Raw genomic sequence first — 17,299 nt, forward strand, 5'->3', positions numbered from 1 at the left:
CTATTAATGTTACCAATATTGTGCAAATTCTTTTCAAGTTCTTTCAGGCATAGAGAACCTTTAAAAATATTACACTTCTTGTTGTAACACACCTGAAAGCAGGAAATGAATCTCATTTTAGGAAGATAATACATAGTGATTTGTAAGAGAATAACAATAATTTCTGCTCATGGATTTTAGATCTAAGTCTGTATCAATTACCAAAAGAGAACAACAGTTTGAGAAAAGAAATGCCTGAGTGAGTATACTTAGCTGAAAAAGGGTGTCTGTAAAGATTCAGAGATAATTTAAGTAAAAAAAAAAAAAGAATGAGCCTTGCTAATTTAAAATATTCCCTCTCACATGAGAACATGATGGGTCAATCATTACTCTGGTGTTTGCTCCACAGGCAGAAATTTTTAATGAACTCCTGTAGCTAATAGGAATTCCTGAGAGTGTTTTGTGAATTGCTATTTCACAAAGTGGCCCTGGCAGCAAGCGTTTGACAAGAAGGATAAACATGGCTGCCTAGCACATCTGTTTATTTGAGTAAATCAGTCTTAGCTCAACTGGCATGTGTCCATAAGGCCAGATAATATCCTTCAGCAAAGTCTTCAGTAAGCTGAGGGATCAAGGATGACACAATTGTAATTAGAAGAGAGTTGCTTAGATAAGTTTGGAGTATTTTTAAAAATTGTTACAATATTGTGTAATCCTGCCTGCCAGATTTGATATCTAATACTCTGTGCCAGTGTCATGGCTGACTGGGCCTTTCTCATAATAAGCCTTCCTTTGTGCCCAACCCTTCCCAGTCCCTGTGCTCCTGCATCACAGTCCCTCTGTGTGCTTGGGTGGGAAGAGAATGACAGGATTGATTTGTGAGTTGCTTTGTGAAGTTGCTGATGTTTTTAAAGGCTCCTGTGACAGCTAAGGATGAACATCTTGTATCATCTCCATAGATAGTAAAGGTCTTCTGGTTACCAAGTGTATGTTGAGCATTCAACCCTCTTTACAAGAGTGAAATCTCCAACCTGCCTAAAATGCTGGTGGCACTGTATTTGTTCACTCCAGGGCTTCTGCTTCCATGTACAGGATTACACCACCTAGTTGGGGCTGTTGCATTTAGATGTGAGAGGATGAGCTCATAATAACCTTTTGCCACTGTAACTTTCAATCCATCTGCTTTTTCTGTGATGCAAATTTAGCATTACTTGAGTGGTTTTGGGGTTTTTTATGGATTGATATTGCAGAATCCTTGGGCTGCCTATTGATGCAAATAGAGACTATCTCTAGAGGACTGCCAAAAAAGTGTTCTTTAACAATTTACAGCTGACTGCAGAGGATGTTATGAAACTACATAATAATAGCATTGACTGTATCAGTTGGTAATGCCAGATGAGAGTCTGAATGTGTTCTAGAACTGACTGGGCCCCTCTTTGGAAACTGTCCATAGGTTGTTAGGAAATACTGAGGATCTTATGTATTTTTAACAAGAGAAAGTAGCTGCTGAAACTTTTGTAACACATCTGGATGTACAGCTGGGGATTTTGTGCAGGAATTGAGGAGGAAAAGGAGACACATCAGTAGTAATAATAATAATAATAATAATAATAATAATGATAATAATAATAATAATAATAATGCAATCTTACAAGCAGTGTTTCAAATGGAATGCTGTGGAGTTAGTACTAAAATGGCCCTGCTGGTGTTGGTATGCAGAGCAGCCCTTTCTACAGAGGATTCAAAAGTTGAGTGGCATTTCTTAAAACTGGAAGCACCTCATGGAAAGTAAAATGGCTGCTCAAGCATTTGAGCCTGGACTAAGCCAATGATGTGCACCTTTTTAATCTGAAAAGTGGAAAGACAGTGTTCAGGTGAAATTTGAGTGGTGACCATCAGTAAAAAGAAGGAAAAATGGGATGACAAATCAAATCCATGAAAAGAAGAGTTGGTATTGGGCTGGACAGATCACAGAGGGAGACACCAGACACTCCCAAGGGGCACAAATTGGGACCAAGAATGCCCAAGGAACATGTATTTGGCCTTCTTTCATGTAGGCAGGTACAAAATTTCTGGCTGCTGTCTCAAGCTCAGGTTGCAGTAAAATGGACAAGACAGAGGGCATTTTTACAAATGTCAAGAACCTTTGCTAAAGGTGACCTATTCTGAACAAAGTGGCTCAATAGGACTTGGGTTTCTGGTTTTAAGAATGCTTTTTAGCCATTTGGAAATACAGAGAGACCAGGTAAACCTTCCGATTTCTTTGGAGCCAATTGTAAATTAAGAAAAACTCAGCCTGGAGTGCATGCCAGTCATTGCAAAATATCCAAAAGCTAGGAAGCAGACAAGAGTTCTAAAGCTGAGTTTCATTTGACATCTTAGCTAATGATCTGGAAGAAAGAACAGTAGGTTAATGAAATTCATAGATTGGGTTATATTACCAGTGACAAAATGGACAGCAAAATAATAGTGCCTACAGAGATCCAAAATTCCTGAAAATTATGAAATTCAGCTACACTGGTAGTCTAAAATAGATGATGAACGAGAAAGTGCATTGGAAAAGCAGAAAACAGTGTCATAATTTAAAGCATATGAAGTTATAAAACCTAAAAATATAATGAGGAAACAGGAACCTCCTCTGTCCTACCTGATGTTAATTGTGGATTACCTATTGTTTATGTACTGTAAAGTGTAACTTCAGAACCCAACCTAATACTCCCAAGAGTCATGGAATAATGGCCATTCAAAAGTGAACAAAACAAAGCATCATCCTTCTGAAGTCAAAGAGAGTTTATGACATCAGAAAATCAATATTTTTGTTTGTATTCATTTTTGTTAACATTATAATTATAATACAAAAGAGATGCCCTGAGCCCTTAATATCCATTTCTACAAGTTTTTTTCTCAAGTAATAGTCAAAGATCCTTCAGAGCAACACTCTTTCTTTGTTGCTTAACTAACCTGATTTAGGACATGGTAAAAGGCAGTAGTGGAAGAGATCCATTTCAAAAGAAGACAAAGGAGGAACTGTGCTCTAACATCTCTGCTCTGCTGCCAGCTCCATTTCATGTCTAGTTGGAAGAAGCTGATATAAGTTGCACTGGCTGTAGGTTACAAGTTTACCATTTTTATGGTTATTCTATTGACTGTGCTGTATGATTTGCTGGGTATTCAGTGTGCCTCTCCACTGACACAGGAGTAAGTGTACAAATAAATATTTGATTGTTCAAGCATATAATTTTCTCGACAGCACCTAGAAAGAAGTCCACAGTTAAAAGGCCTTTTCAAAATTCATTTTCATATAAATTTTATTCTGAAAAAAAAGTCCTTATATAAATACTATTCTCTCGAGATCACATTGTCTGAAGAACTATGGTCATAATGTGATATATGAAGATAATTCCACTTATTTTTATGTGGAAAGAAAACCCAAAAGCTCATATTGGGAAATACTTTTTTTTTAGTTGTAAGGGTTTCATCATAAATAAAAAAAAAAAAAAGAATTGGAAGAAAAAAAAGGGTCAGGTGATGGTAGACTAAATCCACATTGCAATCTACTCCACACTGAGAGACTCAAACAGCCTGCAAGGCATATGAAGATGATTCATATTAATGGACTATTTTATTAAGGTGCAGTATGGTTGAAGGCCACAGAATAGCAGCATTCTCTCAGATACACAGTAGTTTATTGAAGTCTGATAATGCTGGAGGGCACAGAATTTTAGCCAAGTCACATTTTATTTGACTGCACTCCTATTAGTGTCTGCACTAGGATACATGTTTTCATATACATTGTTTTGCCAGACAACACATTATGTGCTGTTTAACAGATACTGCCTTCTTACTGATCTTCTTTTTTTCTTTCTTTTTTTCTTTTTTTTTTACTACTTCTAGGTATGTTGTAATGGGATTCTGCACGACAATAAACCTGGCTTCCAGTGCTGTGAGGACAAGTACATTCCATTTATTCTTAATTCACCAGGGGTTTGCTGTGGTGGGCAGATACATGCTGTGCAGCCGAAACATCAGTGCTGTGGTGGTTATTACACCAGAGTTTTAGTAGGTAAGAGACAGCTCCTTTCCACTGCTTGAATGAAACAAAACAACAAAGTTGATGTATTTGTTAAATCAAGGAGAATGAAAACAATAAATGTGAGATTTATCAAGATATATAGATGTCTTCGAGACTTGTGCTGCGTGCAAAGGAAATTGTGCTCACTTTGCCTTCCAAACACGGTACACTCTGTTGGTGCAAGAAAGGCTTAATTGATGAGACCTGATGATTGGGTCATTTCCCAGAGAACTAATTTGTGCCAAACTATACTTAATTGCAGTAAGTGCTGCATAATGGGGAGGGCAGTTCTCCTTAATAGGAACACCATCAGGCAATTTAGTGGTGAAGTTTAGTTCTCTGCTTGACTTGACCCCACATGATTTTCCGTAGCCATTTCTGTTGTAGAACAATTGTTAGCCTTTGGTGTTGATATTCTGGATGACATCACTTGTTTCTACATTGTCTACTCTTTGTTTCCACTAATGTTACAGATCAAAGTATGCCTCCCACGTGCATTAACTTTGATGGTAATTTATCCTTTTCTTATTCTCAGAATGATTTGGGAAATTTGCCAAAAACTGTGCTTCTGCATTACTGTCCAGAGTTTGGTTTTCCAGTTTGTTGGGGGGTCATTGTTGACAGGAAAGGGAGGAAAAGGGGGAGGAGAGATCCCTTTCATGGGGCCAGTGTTCAGAGCATATAACTCTTTGTAGGCAATTGTCAGGTCAGGAGCTAAAATGCTTCCATTACTCACGAGCTGGCACACATTCCGTAGGCTCAGAAATGCTTGACATTTTGCCAACACGTTCAGCACATCCCAAGTTCTGATCTTTTGAAAAGTAATTAATATATCACAATCTTAGAATGCCTTCCATGATGTCATCAGAAAAGTTCTATCACATGGAAGAACCAGAGAAGTGTATTTTGCTGACCTCATTAATCTCAGTGTACTGAAATGGAGAGATTATACTGTGACCTCTGTCCCCATCCAGTGGTCTATGTTAACTAGCTTAATGTTGTTTACATCAAGAAAGAAAACCACAGTGGAAAAAAATGTCTTATGTCTGAGAGTAGTTCTTGTTCAGTCAGCAGTCCACAAGCATGAAACAGTGAATGTTCGAACATGATTTTAAATAAATTTTCTAAGCATACTTGCTGCATTATTTTTCTATACTCTAAAGGGCAGCAACATGAACACTGTTGGTCACTTTTTCCTTTTTTATTTTTATAAATATGCTAATAACCTCCAGCTAAATGTTAATGTGGGTCATTGTTTGATAAGGATAACAATTAACTGGTAAGACTGCATAGTAGTTTTCAGAGGGAGAACATTTTCAAGCCTAGCTTGGAATGGAACCCATTTTGAGAGGTTAATGAGAAGGTTACTGATCCTTTGTGTCTTATGTCTAATAGTTCTTTAAAAAAATTAGTTTTATTTCCAATAGATGTAAGCTACAGTCTGTGTTTTAGTACTTTCTCTGTGTAGCAGCTAAATTAGCTTCCAAGGAATGCAGGAAAATATGATGAAGTACCCAGATGGATTTTTACTATTATACTCTAAAAATTTGTTCTCATCTTTTTTTGGTTATTATTGACTTTATTTAATAAAGTTATTTATACAGGAAACTCTCTAAGCATACATATTTCCCAGATGTTGTTTGGCCAGCTCAATAGCTCAGGATGTGCTGAAGCATACTGGTCTGGAGGCATGAAGATTACAAATTAGGAAGGCAGAATCTCAATCTCAGGAAGGCAGAAACACTAGTGCACAAAGAAGTGCAAACATCCATCCCAGAACTAAGATGGGAGGCAGAACAAATAATGTTACTACCACCCAGGCACCTCTTTGGCAAGTAATGTGGGGAGAAAGGAAAACAATGTTCTCCCTCATCTGTTACAATCTCAGCACATGTTTATTTCTGACAAAAGATGCATTGAGTTTGGAGCTCTCTGTCTTTTAATTCCCAACCTTTCATAAGAAAAAAACTTGAGATATTGTTTAAATGAGAAGGATAAGTTTTAAAAATCAAAACACATTTCTTTGATTATGATTCAGGAATCAAAATACTTCATTCAACTCTACTATCCATCTTCAATAGCAAAACAAAACCATTCCTCCTTCCAAATGACATTTGAGCCACAGAAAACACTGCAACACAGAAAAATAATATAAAAATATTAGAACATTGGATCAGCTCAATTGGATTCACCAGCTCCTTTATAACAGTATGTGCTTTGTTCATAGCCAACACCTTATTCCATCCCACCCCACCCCACCCCACCATTACAGTGTCAGTCTCATTGGCAATCTTATCCTACAGTCTTTTCCTGTAAAAGCTGATCATTTTGCTTAAGTTGCAGCCAAGCCCACCAATTGTGATGGTGGTATTTAATTTTTAAAGTGAGTTTAATCCTTAAATTCTCTGTGAGATGAACTCTTGAGCAACTCTAAAACATGAAAAATGCTTTAAGCATTGTGAATTGATTCATCAAGACAAGTTTGGAATGATTTTGAAGGAGACAAGAAAATTTTTTGTGAAGAATAAGTAGCCTGATGGTTCTGTTAAACACAGCAAGAGTGTGCTCTCTTTACTGTGTAGCTGCAATTGCAAAAAGGTTTTATTTGTATAATTGTATTATGCATATACATTATTTTCATTGCTCTTCTCAGCTTTGTCTCTGTCATGCTTGTCTTTCGATATATTACAGAGTCTTGACCTGAATAAATGAATGCACATTTCTTTAATCATTATTACAAATTAATACAATACTTTTATAGCATCCTAAACCACCAAGTGATTCTGTGCTTTCACCTGGAGAGTTCTGTACATGAAGCTGTGTGATTCCAGATTTGTTGCTATCTAATGAAAGGCTCTCAGGAATTTCAAGGGCTATAAATGGATAAAATCTTTAATTGCATCCTTATATTGACAGGAGAAGTATGCTGCCCTAATGAAGAGGAAAACAGAGTTTCAGTTGGAATTGGTGATTCCTGCTGCCAGGGAATGCCTTACTCCACATCAGGCAATCAAATCTGCTGTGGTGGATCCCTGCATGACAGTTTCAATCAGCAGTGCTGCGGTGGAAGGGTCATAAGCATGGACTCAGTCTGTTGTGGTGATGAAAAGGAAGGGACTGCATACAGACCTCTCACAGGTAAGTGATAAGTCCTCAAGAAAAAAAGCTCTTCATCTTTCTAAATCTCTTGTGACACCAGCCATTCAGAAGTGACACACTCAAGTCTGTGTGCCAATTTGTTAAAATGTTGTTGCACTTTAGTCACCTATTTTGCTGTACTCCAAAATGCTGAGCTTGCAGTAACCTTCTTTGCCTTTGTGCAAAAGCTACAGGGGCTGAGGAAACCAGACAGTTCAAAAGGAGTGAATGATCTTTCCTTGTGCAAGTCAAGAAACAGGACTGGTGCTCTCAGTGAGGTTAGATTGACCACCTTGTGCTACTGTGTATCCCAGTGCAGGGATTTTTCCATTTGCTCTGGAAATGTGGAGTTAGTCACCTGGAAACTGAAGATTGCAATGGTGTCTGCTTGGTGGTCTATGTCACTCTCTTGTGTTCATCCCTCACATGGGGCTGTACCTGCTGTAGTTTAAAATTAACAAAAAATTAATCCCCAGCACTGCTCACTGGCTCATCTGGTGTATCCCATTAATTTCTTGGAAATTATAGGAAATTACTCCATCATTTAGAGGTACAATCCAAGCCCTACTTCCTTATAAAACACTTTGCAACTATCTGAGGACAGACATTGGAGGTATTATTAGAAAACCTATTCAGATATTTTCATGTGTCTTTTCTTTCCACAGTTATTAGACAAATTATATCCCATCAGCCTTAGGCTTTCTCAGCCTGACAAAAAGACTTCAGAAACTATTGTGGTGTGAAAAGGGAGTCTGATTTCAAAATACAGAAATAATGAAGGTTTAGTACCCAGCTTTGCTTGGTGTACAAAGCTGAGTGATGGTGTGTGCCAGTTTGAGCCTCTTAGTTGTACAACCAAGAATCTTAACATATGACTAAGAATCCAGATCTGAAGGCTGAACTCCTCCTTTCTCCAAAAAACAAGCTCTGTCTTCAGCTAATTTTTTGTATTCCCTGGATCCTTCGGTGGTTCTGGTAGTAGGAGCACCCTGGTTGGGTGCTGACTGTCTGGATGAGGTAATGAGATGAGTATTGCCATGGTTTCTGTGCTTTCCAGGCCATCCTTCCCTTCCACTGGCAACTCCTGGTGTGAGCTGTGAGCAGCACTGCTTGCATGATTTTAGCTGCCTCTCATTGTGATCCCTAATTGTGCTTGATCTACAGTATGCATGCTCTCAATACCAGCTCTGAGCAAGGCCCTCCTGCATAGCCCTGCATTGTGTGGCTGCCACAAGACAGGGCTGGCTCATAAAACATCTCTTTATGTACTTTATTACTTAAACTCTTTTATTTGCCTGCAGGAGCCCTTTAACAAAATCACATTGAATTGACTTTCTCACACCAAATCAAATCTCTCTGGTCCCAGTTCAGTTGTCTTTGTCAATATGTATTTTATAAATGGAGTGAATTAACAGATGCTGTTGGAACAGAACTGCTGGGGTAGCGTTTATGTTTTTACTGCTCTCTCTGGGCAGATGAGTTGTGTAGGAGTGTAATACAGGTATCTTGGGATGAAAGTTATGTTCTTCATTTCAGTATATATGTATTCTTAACAGGTTTTTTTTCCCTTAAATAGAGATATTTAAAAAACCTTTATATCTCTCTTTTAAAAATGTGTTTAGCCTATAGCGCTCAATCATTTACACTATTTTTCCCAAGAATGGATCAGGATGACATTTTTTTGGCCATTGAAAAAGAAAACAGTGGCTTTTTTCATTGCTCACGGATTTTCTGTGAGGACTTTATGCTGTGAGCCAGCACACAGCTGAACACAAATACAGGTTGGAAAGATGAATTAGCATCACAGTTGAAAAGAGATCGTATTCTTTTTGCATTAAACATAGAATAGATTGTGGTTTCTTATCATATCATATAGATCATGCTCAATTGGTTTTTGCTTAATTTCTTGGAGTAATTCAGCCTTGCTAAATACATCACGAAAATGCACAAGCCAGGCATAAAAATCTACCTCCTTCCTATCCTAATTATTGTAATTATTCTAATGGAAAAAATGCTCTTACACAAAAACATAATTTACTTATCATTGGCAAATGGATAAGTAGAATTTTGCAAGAATATGGTAATTGGAAGGCTGATCTCATTGTCTGGAAGGAGAAGAGGTAACGGGGGTGGTTTTATGCAAAAGCTGAATTGCTTCTGAAGCACTGTTTTGCACTTGGCAATGAATGCCATAGCTAAAAATCTAGTGACAATTTAAAGCTTTTGCCTGAGAGCTTTAAGTCCTTCCAAAAAAATATAAGAGAAAAGCTTGTTCACTAAAAGTGCAAGCCCTGTACACAATCTCATTTGTTGTATGTCCAATTCAAAATCAGTGTCTTTTTGCTGAATCTAGATCCAGGTTTGCACTGAACATTGGTTTAAGAGTTTGAATCATAGAACTTTTTCACTTGCCATTACATACCTTTTTCAGAGAGTCTACCTTGCAAAAAGAAATTTTTCATCCATCCCACATTACTTTTTTTCTCTTTATTTATTAATTTCTCTTTTCTTACGTTCCCTTTTCAGCCCCTCGTTGGCCTTATTTAGTGGGGTGACCATAGAGACATCTACTGGCAAAGGCTGGCATTGGTGAACAGGCACATCCTGAGCCCCACTGCTGCAGTGTGATTATCCAAAGTTCTCTATTTCTGGCTATAAAGGATAATGTCAGCTAAAACCACTCTTGGATTTTCACTCTCACTGTCTTTTCTTTTTTTTTTTTTCCTTTTTTTTCCTTTCCACTGTAATGACATCCCAGACTCATGAAAGATGATGCTTTGTACTGTTGTGGTTCCTGATCTGTAATAGTTGCAATACCCGCATGTAAGCCAAGGATTTTTGGAGTAGTTTGCAATGTACACTGGCTCTGTATTTTGTTGATCCTCTATTCTGGCTCCAAAGGCTAAGCCTTTTAATACTCATTTTTTCCCTTTTGAAAGCATTGGTTTTGCAGATTTACTAAATTAGTAATTCATCACTCAGCTAGGTTTATACATTTTTTTCAGTTTCTGGGGATGAACATGAAATAGTTGTTGACAGAAATCAGTGTTAGCAGGAAGTGTCTTTTCGAACCCATGGATTTTCTTTTTGTTATAATGCATTACGTGCCTATAAAACAAATATATAAAATATGACACACACATTCCAACTGAGTTACAAACAAATAGTTTACATTTTGATGTTTTACTGAATTCAGCGAGGGTTTATAGGAATTTCTGGATCCTTAGGCAATTGAATAAAGCAATTTTTAGAAGGAAAATCAATCCATCAATATTACATGGTCCTATTTTGTTTTTCTTGGAGCATATTTAAAATTGTACATTTGAGGTGTCAAGGTTCAGGAGTCAAGTGCTACATGTGATAAATTAAGGAAAGGTCAGGGGCTATGCAATGCAGTTTCAGAAGATTGTCTACCTCTGCCTTTGCAGCTCATTCATGCTGAAGTGATGCACTCTGGGAATTACTACCAAACTCTGCTCTGCAACATCTGCTCTCCCTAAGTGAGTTAGTGCACGTCAGACATCTTTATGTCAGAATATTGCAGTGATGGATGCAGTCTTCAGAAAATGCTGCATAAAAATCTGGTGTGCCGTTCTGGCCATTAAGTGAAATTACTATTTAAATTAATGGCGCTGTCACAGTTTATCTGTGCAAAGAATGAACGCTGATTAGGGTATTAAGTAATTAGCAATTTATCACACTGGAACAAGGTTGATAATAATTAAAGAAGTAATGGTTTACCAAAGAAACTAGAAAGGGAGTCACTTCTTGTTATGTGAGTGAAATCTTGGCTGAAAAATTTAATTCAGTTAAACAAAGATGAGGTTCACAGTGAAAGCATATAGCTTTGTTTGTTTCAATAGAAAAACAGTTCATTATCAAAATTTTAGTTTGCCTGTCAAAAGTCCCTTGGGGCTGTCTGAGTTGCTTATTAGTATTGAATTGAGTCATTTTCTGTATTAATTCTCTCTTTAAAATTGGTAGAATCCTAGGACAATTTGGAAAAAGGGTGTGAATAAGAGGAAATATTTTACTTCTTGAAGAGCTGGTGCTCACAGTTTGATTGCTGTGAATAGAACCAGCCCTGATAAAAGGTAAAGTATGCAAGTAACATCACCATTTTTAGCCATTCCAGTGACTGGAATGAAATGTTCTGAATGCTTTAGCAGGATCACACCTTTAAAGATTAATTTTCATTATGAATGACTTCTAAGAGAGATTTGCTGCAATAAATAGCAGTGAAAAAAGTGGCCACTCTTGCACGTGTTTTAAATGCCAACATACAACAGAAATGACGCCAAACACAAACTACGTTGTAGATGTAAGAGTATATCACAGCCTGGTTTTTGTGTGACATCTTCCTAGTTTAATTAGTAATAACATTTATTTCATTGCAATTATAGAGGAGTTTGTAGTGGTTCTGATTTAAACTTACCCCTTTCTTTAGATGGTGTTGGGTTCAACACTGGTATTTCATATGAATATGTGGAAAATTGCAGTGATTATGATGAGCTTTCCTTTTAAAAATGAAATTATTAAAACCAGAAAAAAATAGTGGAATTAAGTTTGGCAGCTTATCAATTCCATTGTAGAAATTCAATTTACATATAGATGTCAACTTCTTGAGTGATAATTCTCTGTATAAGATGACTGAAGTTTCACTTTGGGTGTTTTCCAAGTGACCCATTGCATTCTAGGTACCTAATATGAATTCCTACTTTAAAATATAAAATATTTACATTCTACAGGAAATTTTCATCAACAATCCATCTCCAGCCTGTTGTGGCCAGTACACTGGTGTGGCATTCCATAGCAAAGTTCTTTACAAAGTTCAGGAGTGGTGAGCATTGGCTGTAGGGCACCCTGTTTATTTCTCTAATTCTTGATTGTTTTCAGCAGGTCTGGAAGTCAGGATGCTTACTTCAGTCACCTCACGTTTGAATTTAATCTCACTTTAGCTAAATCTGCATAATTCCAGCTGCTGGTGGGTTTATGCCAAGATATATTGCATTGTGAGCTTTCTCCTTTCTTATCTATCTATTTACTTAAATTTCGTGTTCAGCTTTTTTTTGTTGTTTGTTTGTTCATTTCAGGGATGTTCTGTTGTGGGCAAGAGTACGTGAATAAGTCAGATACCATATGCTGCTCAGGTTCCAGTGGTGAGTCCCTAGCACATGTTAGAAAGAATGACCAAGTGCCAGTAAAATGCTGTGAGACTGAACTTATTCCAAAGAGCGAAGAATGCTGTAATGGAGTTGGATATAATCCTTTGAAATATGTTTGCTCTGACAAGATTTCAGCTGGAATGATGATGAAGGTAATTGATAGAAAATCTCTTGGTAGCTCTGATTTGATGATGGAAAGAGAAATACACTGTTCATAACTATTTTTCTAAAATAGGAATATAAAAACTCTTGTGTGCATTATTCATTTTCACATTACATCCATATTAATACCGAATGAGTTTGCCATGATTGATGTTATTGCAATGAATTCTAAAGGAATTAATAATGATTAGCTGCCTCTGTGAAGTGTTGCCCAGCACTTCAGATTAGTACAGTGGCTAAAAGCTGGCATACTAACAAGACTGACATGTATAGCCAGCTTCCATTCTGTGACCACTGTTTCTGATGATGTTCATTAAGTGGAAATTAAAATTGGATGCCCAGTTCTGAAGTATAAAAATGCTATAACATTTCGATTTGAGCAGGCAGTAGGACATGATTCCCCAAGCTCCTAAAAAATCCACAAAAACCCCAAAAATAAAAATAAAGCAATTGACATTTTCTTGATGGACTTAATCCTGATCCTACAGAAAACCAGTGGCCATTTTGGCATAAATTTCAGCAGTACTAGGATAGGTCCTTTCCTGCCTAATGAATTATATAGTTTATTCTCATTCTATTTTAATGTCAGAGTAAACTAAACACCATAAAGGCTAATTTGGTCTTTTCCAAGAGTGCCCTGGCATCAGCATGAGACAATTTTGCCTGCAACTCCATGTTGAATTCAACAGAAATCCTCAAGAATTAGCATCTTGGTGTTATGCATATGCTGTAAAAATGTTCTCAATTGTTGTATATATGTATAATATATATGTATATGCTTTTTATAAAATTGTATTCATATTTATGATAAGAGAGAGAGAGAAAGTGAAGGAGAAAAAAGAACATTGGATATTGTGAATTCTACAATAGGGAAATCAGAAAGATATTGTGGAATTTACCAAATATATAAGAAAAGTAAAACAGACTCCATCCTGCCACATGCAGGTGTTCCTATGTCCTTGTTGTTCCTCTGCTAAGTTAATACAGAAATATTTCTTACATCTTTGCCTTTTCATGTCAAGGTTTTCTTGTAATTTCATTTTCGGGCTGAATCATTTTCTCCTAGAGAAAATCCAGGCGTTGTGATGAGTCAGCTGCAGTTCCTCCATGCACTGTATTAGTAGCTCATGCAAGGGAAAATGGCTGAGAACAGGTTAATGAATTCTGGTAGATAACACAGCAGATCCCTGTCCTAGGTATAAAGTATAAACAAAGGAAGTGCTTTGTATTTCACTTACCCACAGTAGAGAAGAGATAGCCGTGCTGGCTCTCTGAGATGTATAGATTTACTAACAGCAAAAGGGCTGATAGCCTGACACATTCTGCAGCTACTTTACATGGGAATGCAATCCATCTATATCCTGCATCCTATATGGATATCTATCACAACATAATTATTTGTGGAAGGGCCAAATTTGGGAAGTTAAATTAGCTGAAGTTTCTAATCAGCTGAGAAGCTAATTTCAATATTTGAATTAAGGAAGCATTAGGTATAATCTGCTTGGATTTCCTTCTGAAGTTTAGGACCTAATGGGCAAAAATATTTGTTGCAAATTTGGCAGTACATTTCTTTCTGCAGCAACCTATATTTCATGAGAATTATTGCTCTCTAGCTTATGGCTTGGCAAAAATATTATTTCATGAATTTTAATGGAAAGTTGTGGATGCTCAGTGTATATTTTTGTGAATTGTACTTTATGGGTTAAATCTTATATCTTTATGTTTGCAGAGGTCCTCTTATTGCAGCAAAGCTTGTGTTTAGTAGTGATGTGGCAGAAGACATGATTTATATAGCCCATGGATAGAGTTTTCAGCCTCAAAAGCTGCCAATGACTTGCACAGAGACCTCTTGTGTACTTGGCAAGCTGTGTGAGGGGCTGGGAATTTGCTACTGATTTGCCACAGGATATTGGCTTTTGCAGGAACAGAATGTTCAAATTCTTGGATAAAATCCTGTTGTCATTGACTCTAGACTCTTCTATTTTCAACAAATCCAGCCATTTGTGCTTCCAGTAATTAAAATTTGGGATGCTTTCATCCAAGGACCCTAAAAAAAAAAATCTGTTTCTTTTAGAAAGGATTATAGAAACATCAATGATCAAAGACAGTAGACAGGCCAAAGGCTGAAATGGTCTCACATATACTGGAAATATCAATGTAATCAAGGTGGTGGCATGGTTTTTTTATTGTATAAAGATAGAGAAATACTAATGGAAGCATTTATAGAGAAAGGAAAATGTGAGAAATATATTTAAATTTTCCTATGTATTCCTTAGGTAAAAGAAGAATGCAAGGCTAATGTCCTTTGCCCTTTATCTATGGAGGAAACAGCACATTGTGGAAAGTGTGGCTTTGATCCTAAGGAGAGTATCTGTGCGTGGATAAAAGGTTCACAGAGTGCTGCAGAAACAGAGGTAGAGGCAGGTGTGTGTTCAGCAGAAGAGGAGACTGTCTACACGGGAGGTCCAACACAGTATTCATTTACAGGTAAGGAAAAGTGGCAGACCAGACTGGTGATTTGTTAGTGTAGATAATTTGCTCTGGAGAAAAAGATGGCCTGAATGCTATCGATAGCCCAATTAAACGTGAGGCAGTGTGAAGAGCAACATGGAGTGAATCTCTTCTGGAGTGAATCCAGAGGAGGCCATGAAGATGCTCAGAGGCTGGAGCACCTCTGCTGTGCAGACAGGCTGAGACAGCTGGGGTTCAGCCTGGAGAAGAGAAGTCAAGGTTTCAGGGGCACCTTAGAGCACCTTCCAGTACCTAAGGGAGGGTCTGCAAGACAGTCAGGGAGGGACTTTTTACAAGGTAGTGGTAGGACAAGGGGAATGGCTTTGAGCTAAAAGAGGGCAGGTTTAGATGATATATTAGGAAGAGATTCTTTACTGTGAGGGTGGTGAGGCACTGGAACTGGTTGCCCAGAGATGTTGTGGTTGCCCTATCTCTGGGATTGCTCAAGGCCAGGCTGGATGGGTTTTGAACAACCTGATCGAGTGGAAGATGTCTCTGCACATGGCAGAGGGGGTGGAATTAGAAGGTCTTTAATGTAGCTTCCAACCCAGGCCATTCTATGATTCTATGAAGCAGAATTCTTTTAAGAAGTAATCTGTGAATCGGGGCGGAGACTTCAGGGGTATGCAATGAGCGAAATTCAATGAGTACCTAACATGTAAACTTGCTTTCAAAAACGTTGATAAAATAATGCCCCTGTCTAAAGAATACCATCCATTTCTATCTGTAAACCCAGGGGGAAAAAAAAAAGTTATTTTGTATTTTAAAAAGACTGAGATGATCCAAATGTAATTTTCTTTTCCTAGATGTGAACCTCGAACCTTTTGTCACGTATGAGTACAGGGTGGCTGCTTGGAATAGCTATGGAAGAGGTCTCAGTGAAGTTAGCAGAGCTGTCACTAAGCAAGATGTGCCACAGGGTGTAAGTCCTCCAAAATGGGCCAAGGTCGATAATCGGGAAGACATGATACTGCTCAGCTGGGAGGAACCACTTCAACCAAATGGTACTGATACACTTTTATAAGTGCTTTTTCTATCATTCCAATGACAGTGTCCCTAAATGAGAAAACATGTCTTAATTAACCCCTGTCACTGAAGTACATATATTCCTAAACTCTGCAGGAAGGCTTTTTTGTAGGTTGCTACAATTTTCATTGCAAGTAAGAGGAGAGTCTTCACAGAAAACAACTTATTATATCTTTACAAAGTGCCAAAAAGCCTCTTTTGAGAACAGTTTTAATAATAAGTGTGCAAATATGATCAGAAAATGACAATCATCCTAAAAAGATTTGGGGATTTCAGGAAATCTTGCTTATTATTTTCAAACTGTGAGGAAACTTGGTAGATCTCTCACTAAAAAATGGGATCTGTTCAGATGCTGAGGCAGATGCTGAGGAAAGTAGCTGGTAATTGACATTCAGCATTTAATCAGAATTATTATCTGCTACTCTGGCCATGTGGATATTTCATTGAATGTTTTCTGTATGCAGAGTAGGTTATTATCCCATGACACAGGATCCCTCAGCTAACAAAAGGGAAAACTTTCTTTCTGCAATAGGTCCTATTATTCACTACATCATCCTCCGAAACGGAATCGAGCATTTTAGAGGAACAGAGATGAGCTTCACAGACACCAGTGGTGTCCAGCCATACCAAGAGTACTCCTACCAGCTGCGAGCCTGCACTGTGGCTGGTTGCACAGACAGCAGCAAGGTTAGTGACGTGGGCTTCATGGAAACTGGTGCCAGGATTTTATCAGCCAGTGTGGCAACATTGAAATGCTTTTGGAAAGGTGTAACTTGAAGGCACGCTGATTATTGAGTAAGTGATAAAAACATCAATAATCTGATTTGGATTCAGCTACTGACAGGTGAATATTTGGAACCCCAGGTTGATAAAGCAAACACAAGAAGAAAGGAGTGTCTCAGTCTTGGCAAAGCTGAAATTGCACTGTAGGAACTGATGTTTGTTAAAGAGAAAGTTGTACATGGCAGAATAGAGTAAAGAATATTAAAATGCGCCTTCTCTAAACCAGGAAATTAAATTTTTGCTTCTCACTAGGAGGTCTATAGCCTCTTCTTCCTTGGTATTTCTTAGATATTTGCTTTAGTTATAGTCTAGCAATTTTTTCAACAAACTTCTTACTCTTCCACTCCAGTGGAAAAGCCTTCTTTCACTATATTACTCTTGGCTGACTTTCTATATCTGCACCTGCTTCAGGCTTTACTGTCCCTTTGTGTGCAACCTGCCTCAGCTTCAGTTTTAAGCAAAC

At 37.7% G+C, this 17,299-nt stretch overlaps 1 protein-coding gene across 1 annotated transcript in view; it reads left to right on the forward strand.

Annotated features, from left to right (window-relative positions):
* Nucleotides 1-17,299, forward strand: part of USH2A (usherin) — a 372,150-nt gene that overhangs the window by 275,159 nt on the left and 79,692 nt on the right. Inside the window, exons 48-53 of the mRNA XM_058801041.1 lie at nucleotides 3,874-4,042; nucleotides 6,968-7,189; nucleotides 12,283-12,506; nucleotides 14,793-15,003; nucleotides 15,834-16,031; nucleotides 16,586-16,740. Coding sequence (XP_058657024.1) covers nucleotides 3,874-4,042; nucleotides 6,968-7,189; nucleotides 12,283-12,506; nucleotides 14,793-15,003; nucleotides 15,834-16,031; nucleotides 16,586-16,740 — 1,179 coding nt within the window. The remainder of the gene's footprint in view (nucleotides 1-3,873; nucleotides 4,043-6,967; nucleotides 7,190-12,282; nucleotides 12,507-14,792; nucleotides 15,004-15,833; nucleotides 16,032-16,585; nucleotides 16,741-17,299) is intronic.

Source organism: Ammospiza caudacuta, chromosome 3 (assembly GCF_027887145.1).
Source record: "Ammospiza caudacuta isolate bAmmCau1 chromosome 3, bAmmCau1.pri, whole genome shotgun sequence".
NCBI classification, from domain to species: domain Eukaryota; kingdom Metazoa; phylum Chordata; class Aves; order Passeriformes; family Passerellidae; genus Ammospiza; species Ammospiza caudacuta.